Raw genomic sequence first — 21,447 nt, forward strand, 5'->3', positions numbered from 1 at the left:
CCAAGGTGCCAGTAATGCCTGAGACTCCTGCAATGGCAGGGAATTGATTAGCTGAGATATGCCCAGATGATCCTAGCAGGCGATCCATAGCCCAGGCTGCAGAGAATGGTGAAAACCCCCAAGGTGCCTGCTAATCTGACCTGGGGGAAAATTGCTTCCCAACTCCCAACTAGTGATCAGTTTGACCTTGAACATGTGAGCAAGACACAGCCTCTGAGAAAGAGGATTCCCTGCTCTGGCCTACCCCATCCAGTATCCCACCTCCTGCTGTGGCCAATCTCTGATGCTTTAGAGGAAGGTGAAAACCAAACCAAATCAAACCAAAAAGCCCACCGTCATGTTGGCCTAAGAATAGCAAAATATATTCTCTAGCAGATGTAATCACTGGTCTACAACTAATGCTAATGGGAGTTTTGTGATCACCTGCAAAGTAATGTCAACAGCACAGTCTCCTCTGGCTAGTGCAGAAGTACTCAAGGCTCAATGAACGGAACATTTCTAATGCAATATTCTACTCTGTTCAATAGAGGTTCTTATGCTGTGTTCATTAATAAAGTATGTAAGTGCCTTCTGGTCATGTATTAAACCGTGTGACTAATACCTGTCACATGTCTGTTCTTTCATCTGCTCCCTGGGGGGAGAAGTGTGAGTAGGGAGTGTTTTGTTTTGATTTTTTATAACACACACACATGCACACACAAAACTGTTTGTTAGAGAAAGCCAGGTCAAAGAAATGTGCCCTGCACTTAGAGTGAAAGGTGGTGAGGATTGTGATGGTCTTTGGTTCCTATGGGAGTTCATTCTAAAGTCGTGGGCCAGTCTGTCTCCTGATCCAAGATGTGTTTAAAGTAGGGTGGCTGGTTTTTTTAGCTTTGTAGAAAACAGAATTTTAAAAGACTGAATCTTACAGTCACACATCTTCTTACCCAGAAACAGGAGCCGAGGTATCCACTGTGTTGCTGGAATCAAGTTTAACATCCAGGGCTGTATCGCTAGGAGAAAAAGGCCATTTTTTATTCACACTAACTATTCCAGATCCTCATGTTCTAAGCAACACAGTGAGAGGAAATAGAGAAAGCAGTACATATAAGTAAACCCAGGTGCTTATGTACTATAAATTACCAGCAATTGACACTACAGAGATTACAGTAATTACAGTCGCCATAATGCTTGGCATTTATATAATGCTTTATGGATGATACGCTGCGTCCAGGGTTTGGAAACTCAATTCCTTTTCAAATTCATGGGAATTAGGGGACTTTGAAAATCACAGCCTGCAAATTCAAATCTCTGGATTAGTTGATCTCTCAACCGCTTTGTGAGGGAGGCAGGTAAACGTTATTATCCCCATTTTACAGAAAGCAAAACTGAAGCACGGAGAGATGAAGCAACTGGCCTAAAGTCACAGTGAGTCAGTGACAGAGGCAGGGTTAGAACACAGGACCACCTCATACCTAACCTTGCATTCATTTTGCCAGATCACATTGCCTCTGGCTCAAACCCCCCTACCTCCAGAATACCATGCTCACCATCATATTTTACCACCTTCCCTGCCCTCTTCAGCCCCCCTCACATTCTTCTACAGCTCCCCACAAGTGTGGTTACCCTCACTTATCTCCCCACAGAGTTGCTATCTAATACATATTGAAGCCCAGACAATAGAGTTAGCCGTACTTCTCCCCCATCACCTAATTTACAAAACCCCTGTCCATTCCCCAGAGCACTCCCCATCCCCCAGCTGGCCAGCCTGGCTCCCCAGAATCCCTGTGCTGAGCTGTGGATGCAATGCAGTGTAGCAGTGATACAATGTCAGTCTAGCAGTATTGGAGAATGGAAGTCACCGGCAGAACTTGACTGGTCCCTTTGCTTTTCCTTGCAGAGACCAGATTATACCAAAAAAGGGGAATAGCTCTTTGTGTTTATAAATGTGACATTTGAAAAGCAGCTTGTGTGTGAGACGCCATGGGAATGACTATGTGTGGGAAGCCGTGATTCTTTCGCCAGGGAAGTCTAAAACAAACATCACCATCCCAAGGGAAATTTCAAAGGACTCATTTCCTCTGCCAGTGTCAGTAAATATCTGACCAAAAAAAAAGTTATAGAAAATTCACCTGGCCCAAGAAGAATGAGTGTGTTTTATTCTGGAGACAGGTTTCAGAGTGGTAGCTGTGTTAGTCTGTATCAGCAAAAAGAACAAGGAGTACTTGTGGCACCTTAGAGACTAACAAATTCATGTTCTCTGTATATATATATCCTCCTACTGTATTTTCCACTCCAAGCATCTGATGAAGTGGATTTTAGACCACGAAAGCTTATGCCCAAATAAATTTGTTAGTCTCTAATGTGCCACAAGTACTCCTCATTCTTTTTATTTCGGAGACTAAATTCAAATCTTAAAGCGTGAAACAAAGGGACTCAGTCCCGTGCCAAGTGCACGATCTGAACGTCATCTTAATGGTGGCACTGCTAGGGGACTTCAGCAATGAGCTTGTACATAAACCTAAACAAGAGAAGTGCCCTCAAATTCGTTGCCAAGCATCTTCCCTATATTTAAATTGATACAGATTTACCTTCCATCCTTCAGTGGTTTACTTTTGGCTTCTTCCCCTGATTCAATCTGCGGAAATTCAGCTTTCAGCATATCCGGAGTAAGAACCACTTTTAACTCAGCTTCAGCCTCACTGAAAATGAATAAGTTAAAAAACCACTTAGTTTTTACCTATTATTATTTTTTACCTGTCCTATATTTTTTAGCCTGGGAAAACAAAAGGATGCTTTATGCAAGAAGAACCATCTGTACTTCTTTGTCGCTCTGTGAGTGTTTTTATACACATGCTATATGTGCACACACATACACACACACAGGTGCTAAAAACTCAGTGCAAATTATATTAAATAAATTATAGAGAGGAAACTTACTAGCTGGTTATATTTTCCTTGTCTCTCTCGGGTAAGTCATCCAGCATTGGTGGTACGTCCCTTGGAAGCATATCTAAATTGTAGGGATCACTACTGTGGAAATGACATAATCATATGTTTGAGATGGGAAGGGAAGGGTAATGGCACATGATAAATATGTTCTGTGGACCTTCACATTGTAAATATTCTGGAAAATCCAGATACTTTGGAAAGCAAATACATCAGCTAGCTACAGACACGTGAGTCAGCAAAGCACATTTTTGTTCTTTAAAGGTTAGATACAAAACTGGTAAAGTTAGGCACCTGAATACATATTTAGGCACCTAAATAAGTAGCTTGATTTTCAAAGCAGCTGCAGCTCCCATTAACCACAATGGCAGCTATGAGTGCTCAGCACCTCTGAAAGTCAGGCCATCTATTTAAGTGCCTGAACATCAGCTTAGATACCTAACATTAGGCACCCAGGTTTTGAAATGGTCATAGTTAGGTTTTCATTCAGCTATGAGTGTGTCACAGTGCTAATGCAGATAGCTGTAGTAGGTACTAAGTCCTCAATTTAGCAAAGCACTGAAGCATGCGCTAATTTTAAGCAGGTATTTACATTTCATTGGATTCAAGGGAACTTAAGTACCTGCTTATAGTTAAGTACATGATTGAAAGACTCCCATTGACTTCAATGGGCTTTTGGTCCGGGCCCTGCTGAACAGGGATGGATTTAAGTATGTTCTGAATTGGGGTCTAAGTGCTATGATCCAAGTGGATTAGCATCTCCTTCTTCCCCTCTCCTGAGCTAGAACTATGGGAGCAGGGTGAGTAAAGAAGCAAAGCTGCTGTGACCCACAGTGGCAGTGGGAAGGGGAGGGAAGGGAGAGAGATGCTGCAATCAGATGCCTGTGTCTTAGATGTCACGTGTTCTGCTGACACCCTCACACATGCAGGGTATGCAGAGCTGAGTTGCTAGTACCTCCCCCCGGTGCCTGGGGCTGAAGTGGGAAACAGTCTTAGTCCATAAGGTCAGCTCTTATTAGACTGAAATGCCACTTACAAGGCTAGATTCTGCCCCCCCTTACTCACACTGAGCCTGATCCACTGCCCATTGCAGTCAATGTGAGCCTTTCCACTGGCTTCAATGAACTGGGCCCAGTGAGTAGTAATTTACTCTGTACATAGTCCCCTTTGTTTCAATGGGACAATGTGTGGCATTAGTTACTCGTAGATATGAGTAAGGGTGGCAGAATCTCGCCCGGATGAAGGTGTTTGATGTTCAAACTCTTTCTTACCAATGATGCATCACTGTGCTTGCCAGAGTAGGAGCATTAGACAAGGCTGAATAAACCACCGACGGGAATCGTCTCCAGTACGTTACTCCTCGAATGACTTCCTGAAACAACAACAGTCCCAGTGACCATGCCTGTAAAATGCAATCAGTAAAGAGAGGAAGGGTGGAAGAAATACGTGCAGGAGGGAATGCCTTGCTTTGCTTGGTTAAAGCCTGTGTTTACTGAGCCTCAGTTCTCTTCATCTGAAAAGTTATTGGCTCCAGTGCAGGGCCCTGGAGATGCAGTGTGGGGGTTAAAAGAGGGAAATCGTGAGGAGATCCTTAGGGCTGCTGCAGAAAGGACATGGAGAAGCCCTAGGGAGGAACAAGCTTCAAGCAATGAACAATCACATTTACCCATAAATACTAATAATCAGCTGCATATGTCATTAATAGCTCAATACATCTTCCATTTGGGATAACTGTTTATGTTCTATTTGAGTCTACAAGGCAAATTCTCTGCTGACTTGCACGTTTTGCAACTAATATTTCAACTGAAACCAAAAGCTGTACCTTGTGATGCAGAAATTTCTTTTGTGTAATTGGAATGCTGGATCCTATGGGATATTCTTTGGTGAATCTATATTTTGGATGTGGGCAAAGATGATACTCAATGTTTGTTTCTGAATAGTCCAAAGGCTGCATAAAGACATACAATCCTGGAGTAGGGTTCTGAAAACAAACACAAAGAAGAGATTTAAAAAAAATAAGTCTGAGCCCTTTGAACAAATCTGTCACTGAAAAATTCAGTTCTTGTCATTAATTAGAAAAGGATTCCCAGCTCAAACTCCACCACCTAGATCCCACTTTGTCTCTTTAGTTCAGCTCAACACCTGATCTCTCCTTCCTCCCCTCTACCCCAGGTCTAAGTCAGTCCTATGATCCCCTATGGAACACGGCTAGCAACAGACACTACCTGGGACCACTTCTGGCCCATTGGTTTCAATGGGAGTTAGGCACTTTTAAAAATCCCACTAGGCATCTAGCAGTGTCTTTAGGCACCTAAATACCTTTGAAAACCCACCTATGATCATGGGCACTATAGAACACGCTAAGATAGATGGATACATAGAACCCAAGGTGCATTCCTCCTCCAACCCTTTCTCATTCTGCCTAAAGACCATGCAGAACTGCAGACCCTGAGTGCAAGAGAACTGTGCAACCCTATCCCACGTGAGGAGGTACATGATGCCACATAAGGGTTGGAGATGAGGCAAAACTATGGCCCTCCTCTGTGCTGACCTGCAGATGAGGTGGGGTCCCAGGGACTGGCTGCAGCCCCCATAGATTGTGGTAGTGGGTATGTGCTGGGGAGCTCTGGATGTCATTCAGCACTTACCTGTTGCTCCCCCTGGAGGTGTGGGAGTGTGGCTCTGACCTCCGCATAGCAGGGCTGTGCCTTACAGCACCATCTAGCCCTGTGGCACACAGTTTTTATATATAAACCTAAGGAAGGTAATTGTCTTCCAGTTCCTTACCAACCCTGTAATGGAGCGAACGTACATTTCCCTCAGCTCCTTGGAGGTTTTACTAGAGCCAAGTTTTACTTACAAATATGCGAAGTGGGTGACTGTCTGGAGGCTGGAGTAATGCTTTGGGAGCTGCCAGGTTTAAAAGGCTCGTGGCCTTTTCCTCGGATTTCTCTCCCCGGTGTTTGTGTAGACCCTCCAGTGGAGAGGGAGGACTGAGCTGTGGCTTTGGAGAAGTTACTATTGAGATCAACTCATCCTGGAATAATTCAGAAGACAAATGTTTTCAGGGTGCAGAGGGAGTTTTGGTGTAAAATATTGTAACAAAATGCTATGCAGTGAAACCAAATAATGGATTTTGGTTGTCTTGTTACCTTGGCTCCCTGCTTTAGTGGTCGGGAAAGTTTTTGAGGTTTATAACTTGTTGATGCATAGTGTGTACAAAATGGCTGGTACCCCATAATGCTCAAGTGCTGAGGAACCTAGGTACAAATGAAGATGATTTATTGCAACACATGCGTATGGAGGTCAGTGTGTTCTAACCTTCCAGCTCTAACATGGACACTTCACATGGTCTCTTGCTGTAACAGATGTTTGGACCATCATTTGGTGACAGTGACATATGACGAAAACTATGAGCAAAAATGCTTAAGCCCTGTACAGTCAAATGAATTTGTGAAGGGATGTTTTCACTCTAGATGTTTTCTATAAAGGATCATGTGTGAAGTAATAATTTCTTGCACAAACAAGATTGATGGGCTGGCAGAAAGCTGTGTTTGCGTAATACACCTAACACTGGTATGTGAAAATAAAATGGAACAGCAGCAAAGGTACAAACAGGAACAAAAATTAAGAGCTCCTTTAAGCAATGTTGTTTCTATGCTTGTTGTAATCAACAAAACAAAGACTTGGCCAAATTCAGCACTGATTTAAGCCCAGTGGAATCTCCTGACTTTAGGGGGTGATAGAATTTAGCCTTTTTCATTTTCTAAATTGTGAGGGAGGAGGGTTTAGAGGTAAGAAGGTAAAAAATAGGTTCTGGATTCACAAAGCTTGAGAACAATAAAGATATAGCTGAAGATCGAGACACTAGTCTGTATTTACTGTCCAAATTGGTGGAATACACAGCACCTAGAAAAAATCATGTCTTCCCTTTCTTGTAACTTATATCAGGGGAATCTGATATTTGCTTTGGGGCCAGATCCTGCACTCCTTGCATGCTCAATTCTTGAATTCAATGAGAAATGTGCGAGAAATGTGAGATCAGGCCCCTTGAATCAAAAGACTAGTAAGACCAAGTCATATAGTTTCTCAGAGGCTGTCTTCAGTCTTATGATTTAAGGAGCTGAGAGAGCAGGAGAGCAGAGCACTGGAGACACCATCCACTGGGGACACAGAATCTCATGGCTATGATGTGGTCTTCATCAACTTGGTGAGAACATGGACTGACACTCAACATGGAGAGTCTGAACCTGCAGACTATGTCACTAGCCCTTACCCATGCAAGTAGTCCTATTTAAGAAATCATAGCAGTTGTATCAGTAGAAAGTCTGTCTGAGGTGCAATGGCTCGAAGAGGTCACACACTGGGGCGGTGCACCTCTGCACTGCCCCCTACTGCTGACTCTCCATTAATACCGCAAATGAGCCCACACATTTAGGGAGCTAACAAAAGATAAATCCCACAGTCCTTACTTGGGCAAAACTCCCATTGACCTGAATGACAGGGACTACTGGTTCATACACAAAATGCAGCACTGTATTTCTTATGTCACACTAACCCTAATGAAAGAAAGCAGTATGACACAGGTGAGTGACTAAGCTGTATTGTCTCACCTTTAAGTCGTAGAACGGGTGAATGTGCTTGACTTTCATGTCTAAAGACTTGACAGGAACTGGACCAAGACCATCGGGAGCCTGAAACAATACAGTATTTTAAGACACAACAATATACTGGGCATTTTCTTTTTCAGCTGAAATAAGTCATCAAAACAGCCAGCTGGAAAAATGGGGAAAGAATTTTGGAAACATTTTATCAGCATTTTCTTCTTGTCTTTTTCGGTTGTTGAAATTTCAGTGAAATTTTTTCTCCCCGAAAAAATCAAATTTCAATCTGCTCCAGCCATCGCTGCATTATTATGAACATGAGGACGATAAAGGGCAGTTAATAAAATGTAACGCTTCATTTTTTTCACTATTTTGACAGTACTTTTAATAAACCTATTCTCTGAATTAACAGTATTTGGTGTTTTGTTTTTGTCATATAGCCACCATGGTACACAAGGAATTTCACAGGTGAATTCTCTGAGTTTATATCTGCATTGCTGTTGGAGTCCTCATGGATTATGGTTTGTTAGTATTTCAATGTACAACGGTCATCAGCTCAGATGGGCACTTAGATGTTCTCCTGGAAGTTAAAGACCCTTTGGGCTTTAACCCAGAAGCCTAGGGAAAGCTGTAAAAGGTCTGGCCATATGCATGATTATGTCTTTGTGTGTTGTCTGACTACATCATGCATAAGGCTACGTTTATGTCACCGAGGTCATGGAAGACCCGGAATCCGTGACTTCCAGAGACTTCCAAGACATTCTCTGCTTCAGCCCAAGGAGCTGCGGGACTCTGGAGCTGGCAGCCAACGGGGCCCTGGGAGGGTTCCAGCGACAGGTGACAAACTCCTGAGGGGACCCTCCTCGAGGTTCCAGCGATGGGAGACAGACTCATGCGGGGAGAGGGCACCTCAGGCGAGCGGCTGGGGGTGTCCCGTTTTCTCTTTGAGAAATATAGTCACCCTGCAGCTCCCAGCCACCACTGTGGTGGGGGAAACCATGGAGCCGCAGCAGCAAAAGTCACGGACAGGTCACAGCTTCTGTGAATGTTTGTTTATTGCACGTGACCTGTCCGTGACTTTTACTAAAAATAACCATGACAAAATCTTAGCCTTAATCATGCTTTTAGTCCTTTAGCACAGACATTTGTAAGACAACTATCACTGTCGCATTTAAATAAGAGGAGACTGTGTTTGCAAATGGACAGAGCACTTGACATGGGCTCAGGAGATGTGGATTCTATTCCTGGCTCTGACACTGGCCTGTTGGATGACTTTGGGCAAGTCACTTCGACTCTCAGTCCCCCCATCTGTAAAATTGGGATAAATATTCTAACCTCCTCTGTTAAGTGCTTTGAGATCTACTCATGAAGAGGGCTATATAAGAGCAGGGAATTGTCATTAATAAGTATCCTGTTAGATGGTCTCACCACTTCTTTGACTCTTTGTATATGGAGGTTAACCTATATCAATGTCAGAGCTAGTCTGTTTCTTCATGTGATATTGTTGGGTATCTCTTATCCCATGCACCCTGCAAGATCAATCTCTCCCCTGGAGGAATCCTGCCAGTTGTGTGCAAGAGGACTCCATTTGTGTGATTTTTCATCTGCATCTGTGTCTCTACAGCAATTCAAAATAAAGGGCACATTTTCAACTACTCTTGAAATGGAAAAAAGGTTCCAAGCCCAACTCTGCCCTCACTTATAAAGTTGCAACTCCCAGTGAGGTTAATGGGATCTTTACAGCAATCTTTAAAGAATCTTACACAGTGAAACCTGTCTTAAGGGACCCTGCAAGTGATGAACAAAACCAGGTGATTAACAGAAGTTGCACATGGTCTAAAACCTCTGGTTTATATACAAACAGTGTGTAAATCCATACAATGATTGTGTATTGCAAGGAGCTCCAGACCTGTTGAACCATACAGTCAGTTTTCAGATACAAACACATGATCTTAGAACAGAGCTCTCTAAAGATTATTGGCCTTTCAAGATCTCTTCCTGTTTGAGGACAAATACTAATATGAGAAAGGGAAATGACCTTTTGGTTGGTCAGAATGGTTAATGCACTGACTCTCTTCTATAATATGCAGTGTGGGAATTCATTCTTTATAGGAAACAAGAGTATAAGGTGTGTTACTAAGTGATACCAACATTTGGAGGTATTTTTAGTAGCCTTACAGCCACTTATCTCATTCTGACTCTGCACTGTCCTGTGCTGGGCATTGCTCAGAGTTAGGAGATTGTACAGAGTGCATATTTTAATGTAAACTTTAAAAACGTTGAGGAAAATTATTGGGCAATAATAGTCTTTAACCAGCTGACTGGGGCAGGGACCTTGCCTTCATATGCATGTAAATTCCTATGCACATTTATGGTATTATAGAAAGAGCCTGGTATTTGGTGTAACAGAATAGAATGGTGTTTATACTTCCAGGGCCAGATCCTCAACTGGTGTACACTGTCATAGCTCCATCAACATCAATGGAGCTTCAACTGCAGCAGCTGAAAATCTGGATCCAACCTTTCAGGCTAAATTCTCATTCACACTAATGCCATTTTACCTGACTCTGGGTATTCTATTTATACCCACTTTAAGGCCCCTTTACACTTCCAGAGTGCGGTAAAGTGGCCTTAGTGTAAATGAGAATCAGACCCTTCGTTTTTAGTAATTGATTTGTTGCCACTGTAATCAAGGAACCTACCAGTTCATCAGACCACTGAGGTGGATGATAGGTTGGGAATTTGAAAGGTAATATGCGATCTACAGACAAGTTGAAAGCAACGCTCTTCTGCTCGTCACCCAGAGCTGTTGAGCTGATGATTTTCAAACTGCTGTTTTCTGCCACGTGGAGAGAAAGAATCAAGATCTTGTAATAAATGTTAAGATATTCTCTCAAAAATAAAATCAAACCACAACACAGACTTTTAACTTCTTCCTAAGTCAGGATTTGCCCAGCCATTTTGATATAAATAGTAAGGTATTATTTCACAGGGGCTCTAGATGCCACATTTAAGAATAGACTTGGAAGCATTTGATTTTTATTGGTAAATGTTGGAAAACATCAATTTCACCGGACAAATACAATCTGAAAAAAAATATTTCCATCAATAATATTCTAAAATTTACAGATAGGAGGAAGAAAAATGCTGCTTGAGAACATGTTAGCTTGATTTAAGGATATTTACTTTGTATATTTTGATCTGTGATGTTGACAATTTGTATTTTAACATTTATAAAACATTAACTTTCGAATCTGTGTCTACTGTCATTAAATAGTTAATGTCTGTCTCCCCCATTGTCTGATTCACCTCCATTATTTCGCACAACTGTGAAAATTAAAATTGATAAAAATAAGAGATGAATAATAAACATTGACATTATCCATGAAAATGATAAAATAATAAAAATCCAACTCTGCCACACCCATTTAAGAGGAGGCAGAGTTGGATTTTTATTGGAGTACTGGGATTGCTGGGTGAATTCAACGACAAGCCATTCCCAACCCGCTCTTCTCTAGCAGTAGTATTTTTGCCCACTTGTTTCCCTTCTCTGCAAAGGTGGTCTGGTCTGTTTGTTTCTGCTCATGCTGCAGGGCATATATTTAACTCCTCAGATGTACCTAAGCATCCTTTGCACCGACTGCCACAGCATCTCATCTTTAAAGCATCAATGAAATTACTGTGATGGGTTTTGGGGCACTGGAATTGCCCACTGCAGAAAAAAAGAACTTCCTTTGGGAAAGGAAACGACATGGACAAGGGACAAGGTGGTTGCCAAACAGGGTGGGTAAGCAAGAAGGAGAGAGCGGTGAAGGAAGAGACTAAAATTCTATCATCACTTAGGACAGCAATGCACTCCAGGGCTGGCCTTGTCTTGGATAGCTCAATGGTTTATCAAAGGCTTATTTCATTTCCCCATTGTTATAAAATGAGTAGCGTTTCTGCACTACCACTTCCATTTCACTATGAGGAAATGATCCACTGCTGTTCTCTGCTTATCCAGAGCCAAGACCGATGTCACATAATTACTGGCAAGCATCTGTTCAGAAACAGTGACAGGAAACAAAAGGAGCAGCGCAAGATGGATGGCTTTGCATTTTCTGGTTCCCCTCCTGTTTTACTGCACCAAGTTCAAGCATCCTGTCCTTATCACCTTCAAGATCCGTTCTCAACTCTGTCCCTCCCTTTTTGTCCTCGCTCACCTCTTATCATGTTGCCTCCTGTCTCTACTGCTCCACCAATTATACCAGCCTTGTCCACCTGTTTGCCTGTTTCTCAGGCAAATATCTCCACACCTAGCATGCTATCCCTTATGCATGGAACACCTTCACTGAGCTGATCCCTACAGTCAACGCTGTCTCCCCTTTCAAGTCCCTCTTCAAGACCCGTTCCTTACTTGATGCCTAAAAATAATTGCCCAGCTAATAATAGATAAGCTTTGAGGCTCTCAGGGATCATTAAGGTGTTTTTTAATGCCTGTAAATAATGTGTATCAAAATCAGACATATTTCGACTATACCCATTTCCAATTCCTGTTACAAGATATTTATCCTTTTTGATTGCAAGCTCTTGGGAAGGATTGTCTTTGTGTGTGTATATGTGTGTGTGTGTGTGTGCGTGTGCTATACCTAACACATTGTGGGTGTTATTGGAATAACCGCAACAAATTGAGATGAGCTAAAATGCAAATATCTTGTCCTACACTTTACCTGATACAGAGCTTTCTTCATCGCTTTGCCCTTTGATGTCTCTCTCTAGTCCACGAAACAAAAGTAATACACGATTTAGCCGCCACTGAATCAGGACCTAGGATAATTATTTAAAGTTTTCCAGTCAATATTAAGTTGAATACTCTACAATTTACATTTATATTGACATCCAGTAGTGACAGCTTTATTTATTCCTCACGGGTCACTTGGTCTTCAGTTGAAAGGAGTTTTTTGATATATTGCATAATTTTTGTCCTGGGGTATTTTTGTGTGTTTGTTTTTTGGGAAGTGTGGCAAGATGCATGTCCTAGCTGCATTTATTTTGACGAAAGACCAGCTAACTATGACATTACATCTATAAAATAGAAGACTTAACAGTTGGCTGTACTGTCAATTTAAATACAGATTGTAAATATAAACCTCCATCCTGTAACAGGATCCATGTGAAGGCAAAGATCTGCCCATGAGGATCCTGTTGCAGGACAGGACCATGGATGTGCTATTGCCCCTGTCGAGCAATGAAGTCTTAACATGCACCCGTGTGCACTTTACACAGCATTATGAAGTGGCAGTACAGAGTCATAGATTTTAGCGACAGAAGAGTCCATTTGAGCTCCTGTATAACACACACCATAGAATTTCACCCAGTTACCCACGCATTGAGCCTAATAACTCGTGCTTCACTAAAGCATATATTCCAGCGAGGTATCCAATCTTGAGCTGAAGACATCATGAGAATGAGAATTTACACTGGCCATTGCATTTGGATTTATGGGAAATGAATGGTAGAACTGCAGGGTAATATTGAAATCCAAACAGATAACTTTTCATTGATCTGATTTTTAGTTTCACAAAAACATTTTTCTTCACATTTGGTTTTGCAAAAGTTATCGGTTTGTTTGTTTACAAATTCTACATTTGGAGCCTTTAACATTTTATCTCTGTTTAACATTGATTTATTCTAATAGGGGCTTATGGATTTTTTTATTAAACCCTTTGTTTTCTGGAAAGGCTGTGGCACATTTATGACAAAGAGTGAAACCAATGGGCTAGCTGTGTAGGTTCCTTGAAGATGGCAAACTGAATCAGTGTGGTTTTGTGTGTGTTTCCCAAGACGTGTTGCTATTACACTGCATTTTGGTTGTTTACGTTACCCGGCGAGCTGCTTGTTGAAACCGTCTTAGAATCCCGTGTCTGTTGGCCCAAGGGTCGTTAAGGAGGAGGTCAAACTTGGGCTGGACACTTGGACACTGCACCGCAGACAGAAAGTGAAAATGTAGGTTATAATTGTTTGTTTTAATTAGAAAGTGGAGGAATATCTAGCAGTCATTCCATGGACTGAACCCATACAATATTTTCTAGCATTGAGGTTATACAATGTGAATACGTCCAGCCAACTAATAAACTAATTCTGCTCCTAGGCCATATTAGACCCTCAGTTTTTAAATTGAAATTCTCATTAATGGGTTCATTGGGAAACTATTGTTAAATATTCAGAGACACAATAAACTCTCCTGTTGTGCTAGTGTAAACCTGGAGTAACTCCACTGAAGTAAGGCAGGAACACTACATAAATGTAACCAATGAGTGGTAGAATAGGGGTGAAAATAACAGGTCAGATCCTGATCTCCTTGATACCTGTGTAAATCTAAACTAACATAATTTATCTTATGGATGTTAGGGCCAAAACCTGGTCTCATTGAAATCAATGACAAAACACCTTTTCAGTTCAGGGCAAGCTGGTTTGGCTCTTACTCCAGATTTAAACTGGCGAAACAGAGATCAGAATTTGGCCTGATATCCTATTGTAGATCCTACAAGAGTATAGATACAGATACTCAAGGGAAATGACATTGGCTGAATAAATTCACCATAGGGCAAAATATTTAAAGAAAAAAGTGTGATCAACCAGAAATCCTATAGATCCAATGGTAGTGAGCAAATTGCTCCGAGGAGAACCTTCATAAATAAGCAACCTGCAACTCAGATTGGGCCTACATGTCACCCTTTACAGCAACAGCAGTATATGAATTACAGCACTTGCATTGGCCTGCATATTTGTGCATTCAGTGTTTCCCACACTGTGCTGTCCTATGTATGCAGTGAACAGCTGGTCCTAACATTCTAAAAGTAGCACTGAAAATGAAACACAAATATAAACATTTTAGAGCTCTCAAATTAATAGGAAAAGCAAATAATGCAGAATAGCTAGGTATGTGGTATTAGCATAATAGCCCATGTGGACGTACCTGTTCAACAGACCGGATAAAACGTCTGAAAACAACTTCCACTTTATTTCTTTGAAACTCTCTCTCCATAATGGGATCTCCCCTTTTGATCTGGTTTGCCATCAGTAAGAAGGTCCACATTAGTGCAATTTATTCAGTATGTTCTTTCGTCACTTATAGTTAATTACAACTGTAACATTCCCCAACTAAACTGGTAGACAAAATGCAGACTTCATACATTTCAGGGCGATGATGATCACTGCACTTTAGAAAGTCAAACAAAGTAACGTTCTGACTATCAAGTCCCGCTTCTGTAGCCACTATGTCACTCGAACATCCACTGAATTCAACGAGTGTAACTGCCTGGGAGGACAGGTCCTATTTCAGGATTAGGGTTGGGGTCTCCAGACCCCCAGCATGGCCAGGCATCAAGGAAGTGAGTTGGACCTACTGCCTTCTCCCATGGCCCAATAAGAACAAAGGACCTGCTTTTCTGTGCAGCAGAGACCAGCTGCTAGATGGGCTACAAAACCAACACAGCAACAACTTCCAACCCTCAGCAGCACTGGACCAGGGAGCTCCTTCATTGTCCTTCTGCATATTGGCTGCAGTTTCCCCACCTTCTGTAACCTCCCACTCTGCATTTCATCAGCCAGTGCTTTTAATGGTACTCTTCCTATATAAACCTTTCGCATCACTGTTCAATTTGTAGTTTGTGCTGACATCACTTAACTTCACCATGCTGTAAAAGCCATTGATGCTATTGGACTGAACATTGATTTGTGCCTTTTAATTAACGGTGCCACTTTTTGCCGGGCTTCTGAAGTTTGACTTTTCCATTGCTGCCATTTGGTTACCTTGTTCTGTCTTAAATTCCTCATTGTTGTATGAGTAACTTCCTCTGCCATTTGATTTAATGGTGTCTTTTGAGTTGCTCCTCGCTGCCAACTGATGTGACTCTCCCTACCTTGTTTCATTATGCCACCTGGATTTGTCTTCCTGATCCTCATTTCTGCCCTCTCCCTCTCTCACCTGTTCTCTTCCCCCATCCCAATGCCTCTTCCCTACTGTCCCATCTCCTGCACACTGCTAAATCCTTTACTCCCCTCCATTCCAGGGCCATCTTCTCCTAATCTCATGCTCAACTATGTTTCCCTAAATCATCTTAAATAAAACTTTTGAATGTATTAAACAAATACATATAAAAAAAGAGTGAAACCCAAAAGATGAACATGCAGCTAATGAGGCATCGTTATTTTATATTACTGTGTGCCTCATTTTACTTCCTCTTCCTCCTTCGGTTTAATTCACATAATTGTGTCTGACGTTAGGGCATGAGCCTGCAAACACATATAGGAATAATGTAGTCACATGAGACATCCCATTGATATTCATGTGAATAACATTATTCCCATCTGTGAGTGCTTACAGGGGTGGGCTGAGGGCTCATTGACTGTAAGCTGTTTACAGGCCAAAGGCCAAGTCTTTCATATGTTCTGTGCAGAGCCATGCACATACTAGACATTATATAAACAGTAATAACAATAATAAGGGGGTAATATGTGAGGGAAATAGCATAACTAACACTGGTATGTATCAACCTATTTAATAAAACCAGCAGCCATCACAAACAGGGTATTAGTTCATTAGTCAGTTTTATTTAGTCCAAAAGTATAAATCTGATTTTAAAAATGCAGAACAAACAGTGAAGGCTAACCTTGTATTGCTCTTCTTCCAGTTGTCGTTCTTGGATAATCTCTCTCTTAAATTTCACAGAAATTGGATCTTTACCTGTGTGAACTTGCCTGCATTTATAATAGAGATGAGAAAAATCCTTGATGCAACATGCTGTTTGCTTTATTTAAAAGATAATGAACCTAATAGTCAGTGGTGAGCTGGAGCCGGTTCTCACCGGTTTGCGCGAACTGGTTGTTAAATTTTGAACTAGTTTTAGAACCGGTTGTTAACCTGCTTCCCTGCAGGGGGCGCTGAGGCTTTGATGGACTCCGGCCGGGAAGTGATGTAATTCCTCCTCCGGCCGCTGGGGGCGCTGTGCTGCGGGAGCCATGTGGGCTGCTGCCTGGCCCTGGGCATGAGCCCTGTTGCTGCTGCTGCTCCCCTGGCCCTGGGGCTCCCGCTGCTGCCTGCTGGGTCCCCGGCTGCTCTGCTGGGCCTGGGCTGCGTCCTGCTGCTCTCCCCGTGACCCCCACCACCCTGCCCGCAGCCAGCCCCTGTCTCCAGCCACCCCCTGCCCTGCCTCCAGCCACCCCTGCACCCCCTGCCCGCAGCCAGCCCCCGTCTCGAGCCACCCCCGCATCCCCTGCCTCCAGCCACCCCTGCACCCCCTGCCTCCAGGCAGCCACTGCCGCACCCCCTGCCCTGCCCGCAGCTAGCCCCTGTCTCCAGCCACCCCCTGCCCTGCCTGCAGTGAGCCCCTGCCGCACCCCCTGCCCTGCCCGCAGCCAGCCCCGCACCCCCTGCCTGCAGCCACCCCGCACCCCCTGCCCTGCCTCCAGCCACCCCTGCACCCCCTGCCTGCAGCCAGCCCCCGTCTCCAGCCACCCCCGCGCCCCCTGCCCGCAGCAGCCCCTGCCGCACCCCCTGCCTCCAGCAAGCCCGTCTCCAGCCACCCTCGCACCCCCTGCCTGCAGCCAGCCCCTGCTGCACACACCCCCTGTCCTGCCCGCAGCCAGCCCGTCTCCAGCCACCCCCACACCTCCTGCCCTGCCCGCAGCCAGCCCCTGCCCACAGCCAGCCCCTGCCGCACGCACCCCCTGCCCTGTCTCCAGCCAGCCCTGCAGCCGCTGCCTGCAGCCAGCCCCTGCCGCCCCCCCTGCCCTGTATCCAGCCAGCCCCTGCCGCATGCACCCCCTGCCCTGTCTCCAGCCAGCCCTGCACCCCCTGCCTGCAGCCAGCCCCTGCCGCCCCCCCTGCCCTGTATCCAGCCAGCCCCTGCCGTACGCACCCCCTGCCCTGCCTGTAGCCAGCCCCCTACCTCCAGTCAGCCCCTGCTGTACCCCCTGCCTGCAGCCAGCCCATCTCCAGCCACCCCCATGCCGCCTGCCCTGCCCGCAGCCAGCCCCTGCCACATGCACCCCCTGCCCTGCCCTGCCCGCAGGCAGCCCCTGCCCGCCGCCAGCCCCTGCCGCACGATTCCCTGCCCTGTCTCCAGCCCACCCTGCACCCCCTGCCTGCAGCCAGCCCCTGCCGCACCCCTGCCCTGTATCCAGCCAACCCCTGCCGCACGCACCCCCTGCCCTGCCCGCAGCCTGCCCCTGCCTCCAGCCAGCCCCACACCCCCTTGCCTCCAGCCAACCCTTCACCCTCCTGTCTCCAGCCAGCTCCGCACCCCCTGCCCTGCCCACAGCCAGCCCCGCACCCCCTTGCCTCCAAACAACCCCGCACCCTCCTGTCTCCAGCCAGCTCCGCACTCCCTGCCCTGCCCGCAGCCAGCCCTGCACCCCCTGCCTCCAGCTAGCCCTGCCCCATGCCCCTGTCTGCAGCTGGACCCACGTCCACTGGTGCCCTGCAGTTCCCAGGGCAGTAACCCTGCACACCTGCTTCAATGAGGGGGGCAGGGGAGCAGCTGGGACCCATACATGTGCACACCCTAGGGTGACCAGACAGCAAGTGTGAAAAATCAGGACAAGGGTTGGGGGGTAATAGAAGCCTATATAATAAAAAGACCCCAAAACCGGGACTGTCCCTATAAAATCGGGACATCTGGTCACCCTAGCACACCCCCAGGGAGTGGCGGGGCCCCACACATGTGAAACAGAGCTCATTTCTAGTTCAGGCCCATCTTTTTAAAAAAGAACTTTAGGCAGGGTTAACAAACATCCGTATTTTCCCGGACAGATCAGGCTTTTTGGTTCTTAAATCGCCGTCCGGGAGGAATTTTTAAATTTTTAAATTTTAAAAATTCCTCCCGGGAAAATACGGACGTATGTAACCCTGTTGGTACAAAAATACATACTGGGGCACATCCCTTAAATCAGAACTTTTTATAGGGAACCGGTTGTTAAGATTTTGGCAGCTCATCACTGCTAATAGTCCTCTTTCTAAGGCTTCTATCCAGCAACTCCTTTGATTTAAATGGGATTACTCATGTGTTTAAAGTTAAGCATGTACTTAAATGCTTTGCTGGATTGGTGCCTTACACTTTTTTAAACACAGGTGTAACTCCACTGACTTAATTTAACTCAGTGTGAGCTTGATTCTATACTCACTGAAGTTAATAGCAATGCTCCCATTGATTCTATTGGTGCAGGATGAGGGCAAATGAGAGTGGAATCTGGACCATTTTCAATAGCTTTCTTTCTGAATGGCAGTCAAAATAAAATCACTGTGCTTATTGCCCACTACTGCTAACTATTTATCAGATTCCTCTCAGGAAAAAGAATGTGAATAGAATTAAAGCAACCTATTTGTTAAATTAATCTACCATGATCAGAAATGGTGGTTTTAAGCATGAATAAACTTTGCTTGCTTCATTCAGAGAAGTCATATTTCAACAAATCTTACTGCTGTCTGTTATAAAAATGTATAATTAACACTCACCACTTAAGCTGATTTGCTTCTTCTTCCTGAGTATCTTGTTTGATTTTTAGTTCAAATACAGCTTCCTTCATCTGTCTTGTTTTTGCACCTTCATTACCTTGGCACAGGACTGTGGACAAGAGCAGACAATTATTCCACCACATCTCAAACCAGAATTCTGTGTAAAATGACAATACATTTTTTACAGAAAAACCTGACTGCTGCAATAATTGAGCTTATTAATCAAAAGTAAGGTTAAGGTGACACTTTCTTCAGAAACTAGGGTCCTATTATGCCATTTGTTTTGAAGCCAAGCTCTCCGCCTGAAATCATCATGGAGTTCTCTTAAAAATTAAAAAGCAAGGTAAGGCCCCTCAAATTTATTTTATTCTGGATTGGTTCATTACGTTACCTTCTTTCCAGTGTTTAATCTTTAATTTGCCAGGTTCTTGAATCAAAACCGTTGCCACAGCATAGGGATTTGACAAATCTACTGGGAATCGCAGGTTTTGGTATTCAATCTCCTGTGGGATAAAAATTAATAGGCAGAAATAAATTGTGTGTGTGATGTTTAGGTATAAGGAATAGTATCAGGCCCCTGGAGGTACTTTTGGTTAGTAGTTCTCTGTACCTTTACTTTCTGAATTTGGCTGGATTGTGGATGCTTTAAATGGCCTTTTCTCCGTACCACTTGTTTTCCTAGTGACACTGTTTTCTTCTCTGAGAGAGTTTTATGTGTTTCAAATTCTTCCTTTCTAGATTGCAGAAGAAAAGACACAACTTTAATCAGTATTCTGAAAGTTGAGTAGGAGCCCACCACATGCCTTTCTGTGCCTTCTAGATATACAAGAAGATTGTGATGGTGTGTCTCAAATTACAGTGATGGGCACGTAACTTCCTAATCCTGCTACTTCACAATTCCCAGGAAGGATGAGAGATGTTCCAAAATATCTTATTGCCCCCTTGCTTCTGAAGGCCTTGGTGATTAGAGTGCTGATTGCATCTCAATCGGTGGAACAATATGCAGTGGAATACTATATATTATTTTAAATTCATTATAGTTTCACTTAATGCAGTCTAGTTGCACTTTAAGCAGAATGATGTGTAATCAAGATATTTGGTGCATTTGAATAACACAATCTAAGTGTCATGGCAAAATAGTATGAAATCTTGTTTCATGAAGGTATATTTAAAACAGAAATGGGCAAAAATATTCAAAGATAAATCAATCACACATACATTAAACCCCCATGGGGTGTTGATGTTCCTGTGAATACACATACATAGGGTTTAGAGTTAAACTGTGCAATCCATAACCGCATTTTCATCTGTGCTGTTCCATATTCATATGGTGCATATTTAACAACCACATCCACTTTCCCACTGGCTGGAATTATTCCTGTACATGGGAACAAAATACATTCCATTTACAGTAAAATCACGGCAGCACTCTACTTCTGAGTAAGGCCAATCAAATGTGCTGAAATGGATCATGGTCTACATTTTTAAGAGTGACCAGGGTTTCTGGGTGTCCCAATTTCATCCACACATGTGCTAGAATCCTAGTATTAGTTTCATCTGAAGGTAAGAATGAAAATCCATCCAAGTCAAGTAAATTTTAAAACCGTTTCACAGTTAATATCATGTCAGAAATAAAGGCCATATTATATTACCCTTAGGGCTGCTCTTCCCTGGGAAATTAGGTCATGTTAGAACATGACCTTGGGGAGTCATGTTACTTAAAATGTTAAACATGATTTAGCAGTTAGTGTATACAGAGACCTTCATACTTAAAATGCTCACGGGTAAGCCCTACTGGAAACAGAGTTAAGCATGTCCATCTGACACCGTGTTTAAACAGGGTAGTCCCATTTATACCATGCTTAATATCATGTTAACTAACATGACTCCACAAGGAGTGTTCTAACATGACCTAATTTTGTGGTGGAATGAAGCTTTATGTTGAAGAGTAATTAGGTAAATTCAGATGAGTAAGGTGCTACTCAATAGGGGCAAGGATATCAAAGTCTGTCCCTAAATTTGCAAGATGTTTCCTTTTATTGTTCTATAAGTCAAGAGCTAATGTTATTACAAGAAGATGAAAATTTTCAGTTGCTGTCTGTGCCTCTACCCACTTAGCTCTTACTATCTTCTTTTCTTACTATCATTTTTTTCCATTTGCAAGGACAGAGAAGCTGAGGATACTAAGTTTGTCCCTTTGGAGTTGGGAAAGCAAGACTTTGTTGCTGTCATATTGTAACTAATGAATATTTTGGATCTAGTTCTAGGAATGGAGAATAGTTTAATTCCCCTGGAATTTATTCTACACAGCACTGCTGGGAACGAATCCAGACCATCTGTTACATTTCCAATACCCATTTGTCTGACATGATGCTTTCCTCTACTGGAAAAAGATGTAACAAACAAGTGGATAACTAA

General features: G+C 43.5%; 1 protein-coding gene across 2 annotated transcripts in view; it reads right to left on the reverse strand.

Moving 5' to 3' along the window:
- Positions 1 to 21,447, reverse strand: part of CFAP221 (cilia and flagella associated protein 221) — a 36,436-nt gene that overhangs the window by 1,564 nt on the left and 13,425 nt on the right. For both annotated transcript variants that reach the window (XM_074966793.1, XM_074966792.1), the window contains 17 exons: positions 20,248 to 20,407; positions 19,640 to 19,763; positions 19,421 to 19,532; positions 19,030 to 19,138; positions 16,187 to 16,274; positions 14,491 to 14,580; positions 13,396 to 13,491; positions 12,242 to 12,338; positions 10,235 to 10,371; positions 7,542 to 7,622; positions 6,081 to 6,188; positions 5,789 to 5,965; positions 4,751 to 4,909; positions 4,200 to 4,300; positions 2,920 to 3,012; positions 2,571 to 2,681; positions 927 to 992 (listed from right to left, as the gene is read on the reverse strand). In XM_074966793.1, coding sequence (XP_074822894.1) covers positions 927 to 992; positions 2,571 to 2,681; positions 2,920 to 3,012; positions 4,200 to 4,300; positions 4,751 to 4,909; positions 5,789 to 5,965; positions 6,081 to 6,188; positions 7,542 to 7,622; positions 10,235 to 10,371; positions 12,242 to 12,338; positions 13,396 to 13,491; positions 14,491 to 14,580; positions 16,187 to 16,274; positions 19,030 to 19,138; positions 19,421 to 19,532; positions 19,640 to 19,763; positions 20,248 to 20,407 — 1,909 coding nt within the window. The remainder of the gene's footprint in view (positions 1 to 926; positions 993 to 2,570; positions 2,682 to 2,919; positions 3,013 to 4,199; positions 4,301 to 4,750; positions 4,910 to 5,788; positions 5,966 to 6,080; positions 6,189 to 7,541; positions 7,623 to 10,234; positions 10,372 to 12,241; positions 12,339 to 13,395; positions 13,492 to 14,490; positions 14,581 to 16,186; positions 16,275 to 19,029; positions 19,139 to 19,420; positions 19,533 to 19,639; positions 19,764 to 20,247; positions 20,408 to 21,447) is intronic.

This window comes from Natator depressus, chromosome 11 (genome assembly GCF_965152275.1).
Source record: "Natator depressus isolate rNatDep1 chromosome 11, rNatDep2.hap1, whole genome shotgun sequence".
Classification (NCBI taxonomy): domain Eukaryota; kingdom Metazoa; phylum Chordata; order Testudines; family Cheloniidae; genus Natator; species Natator depressus.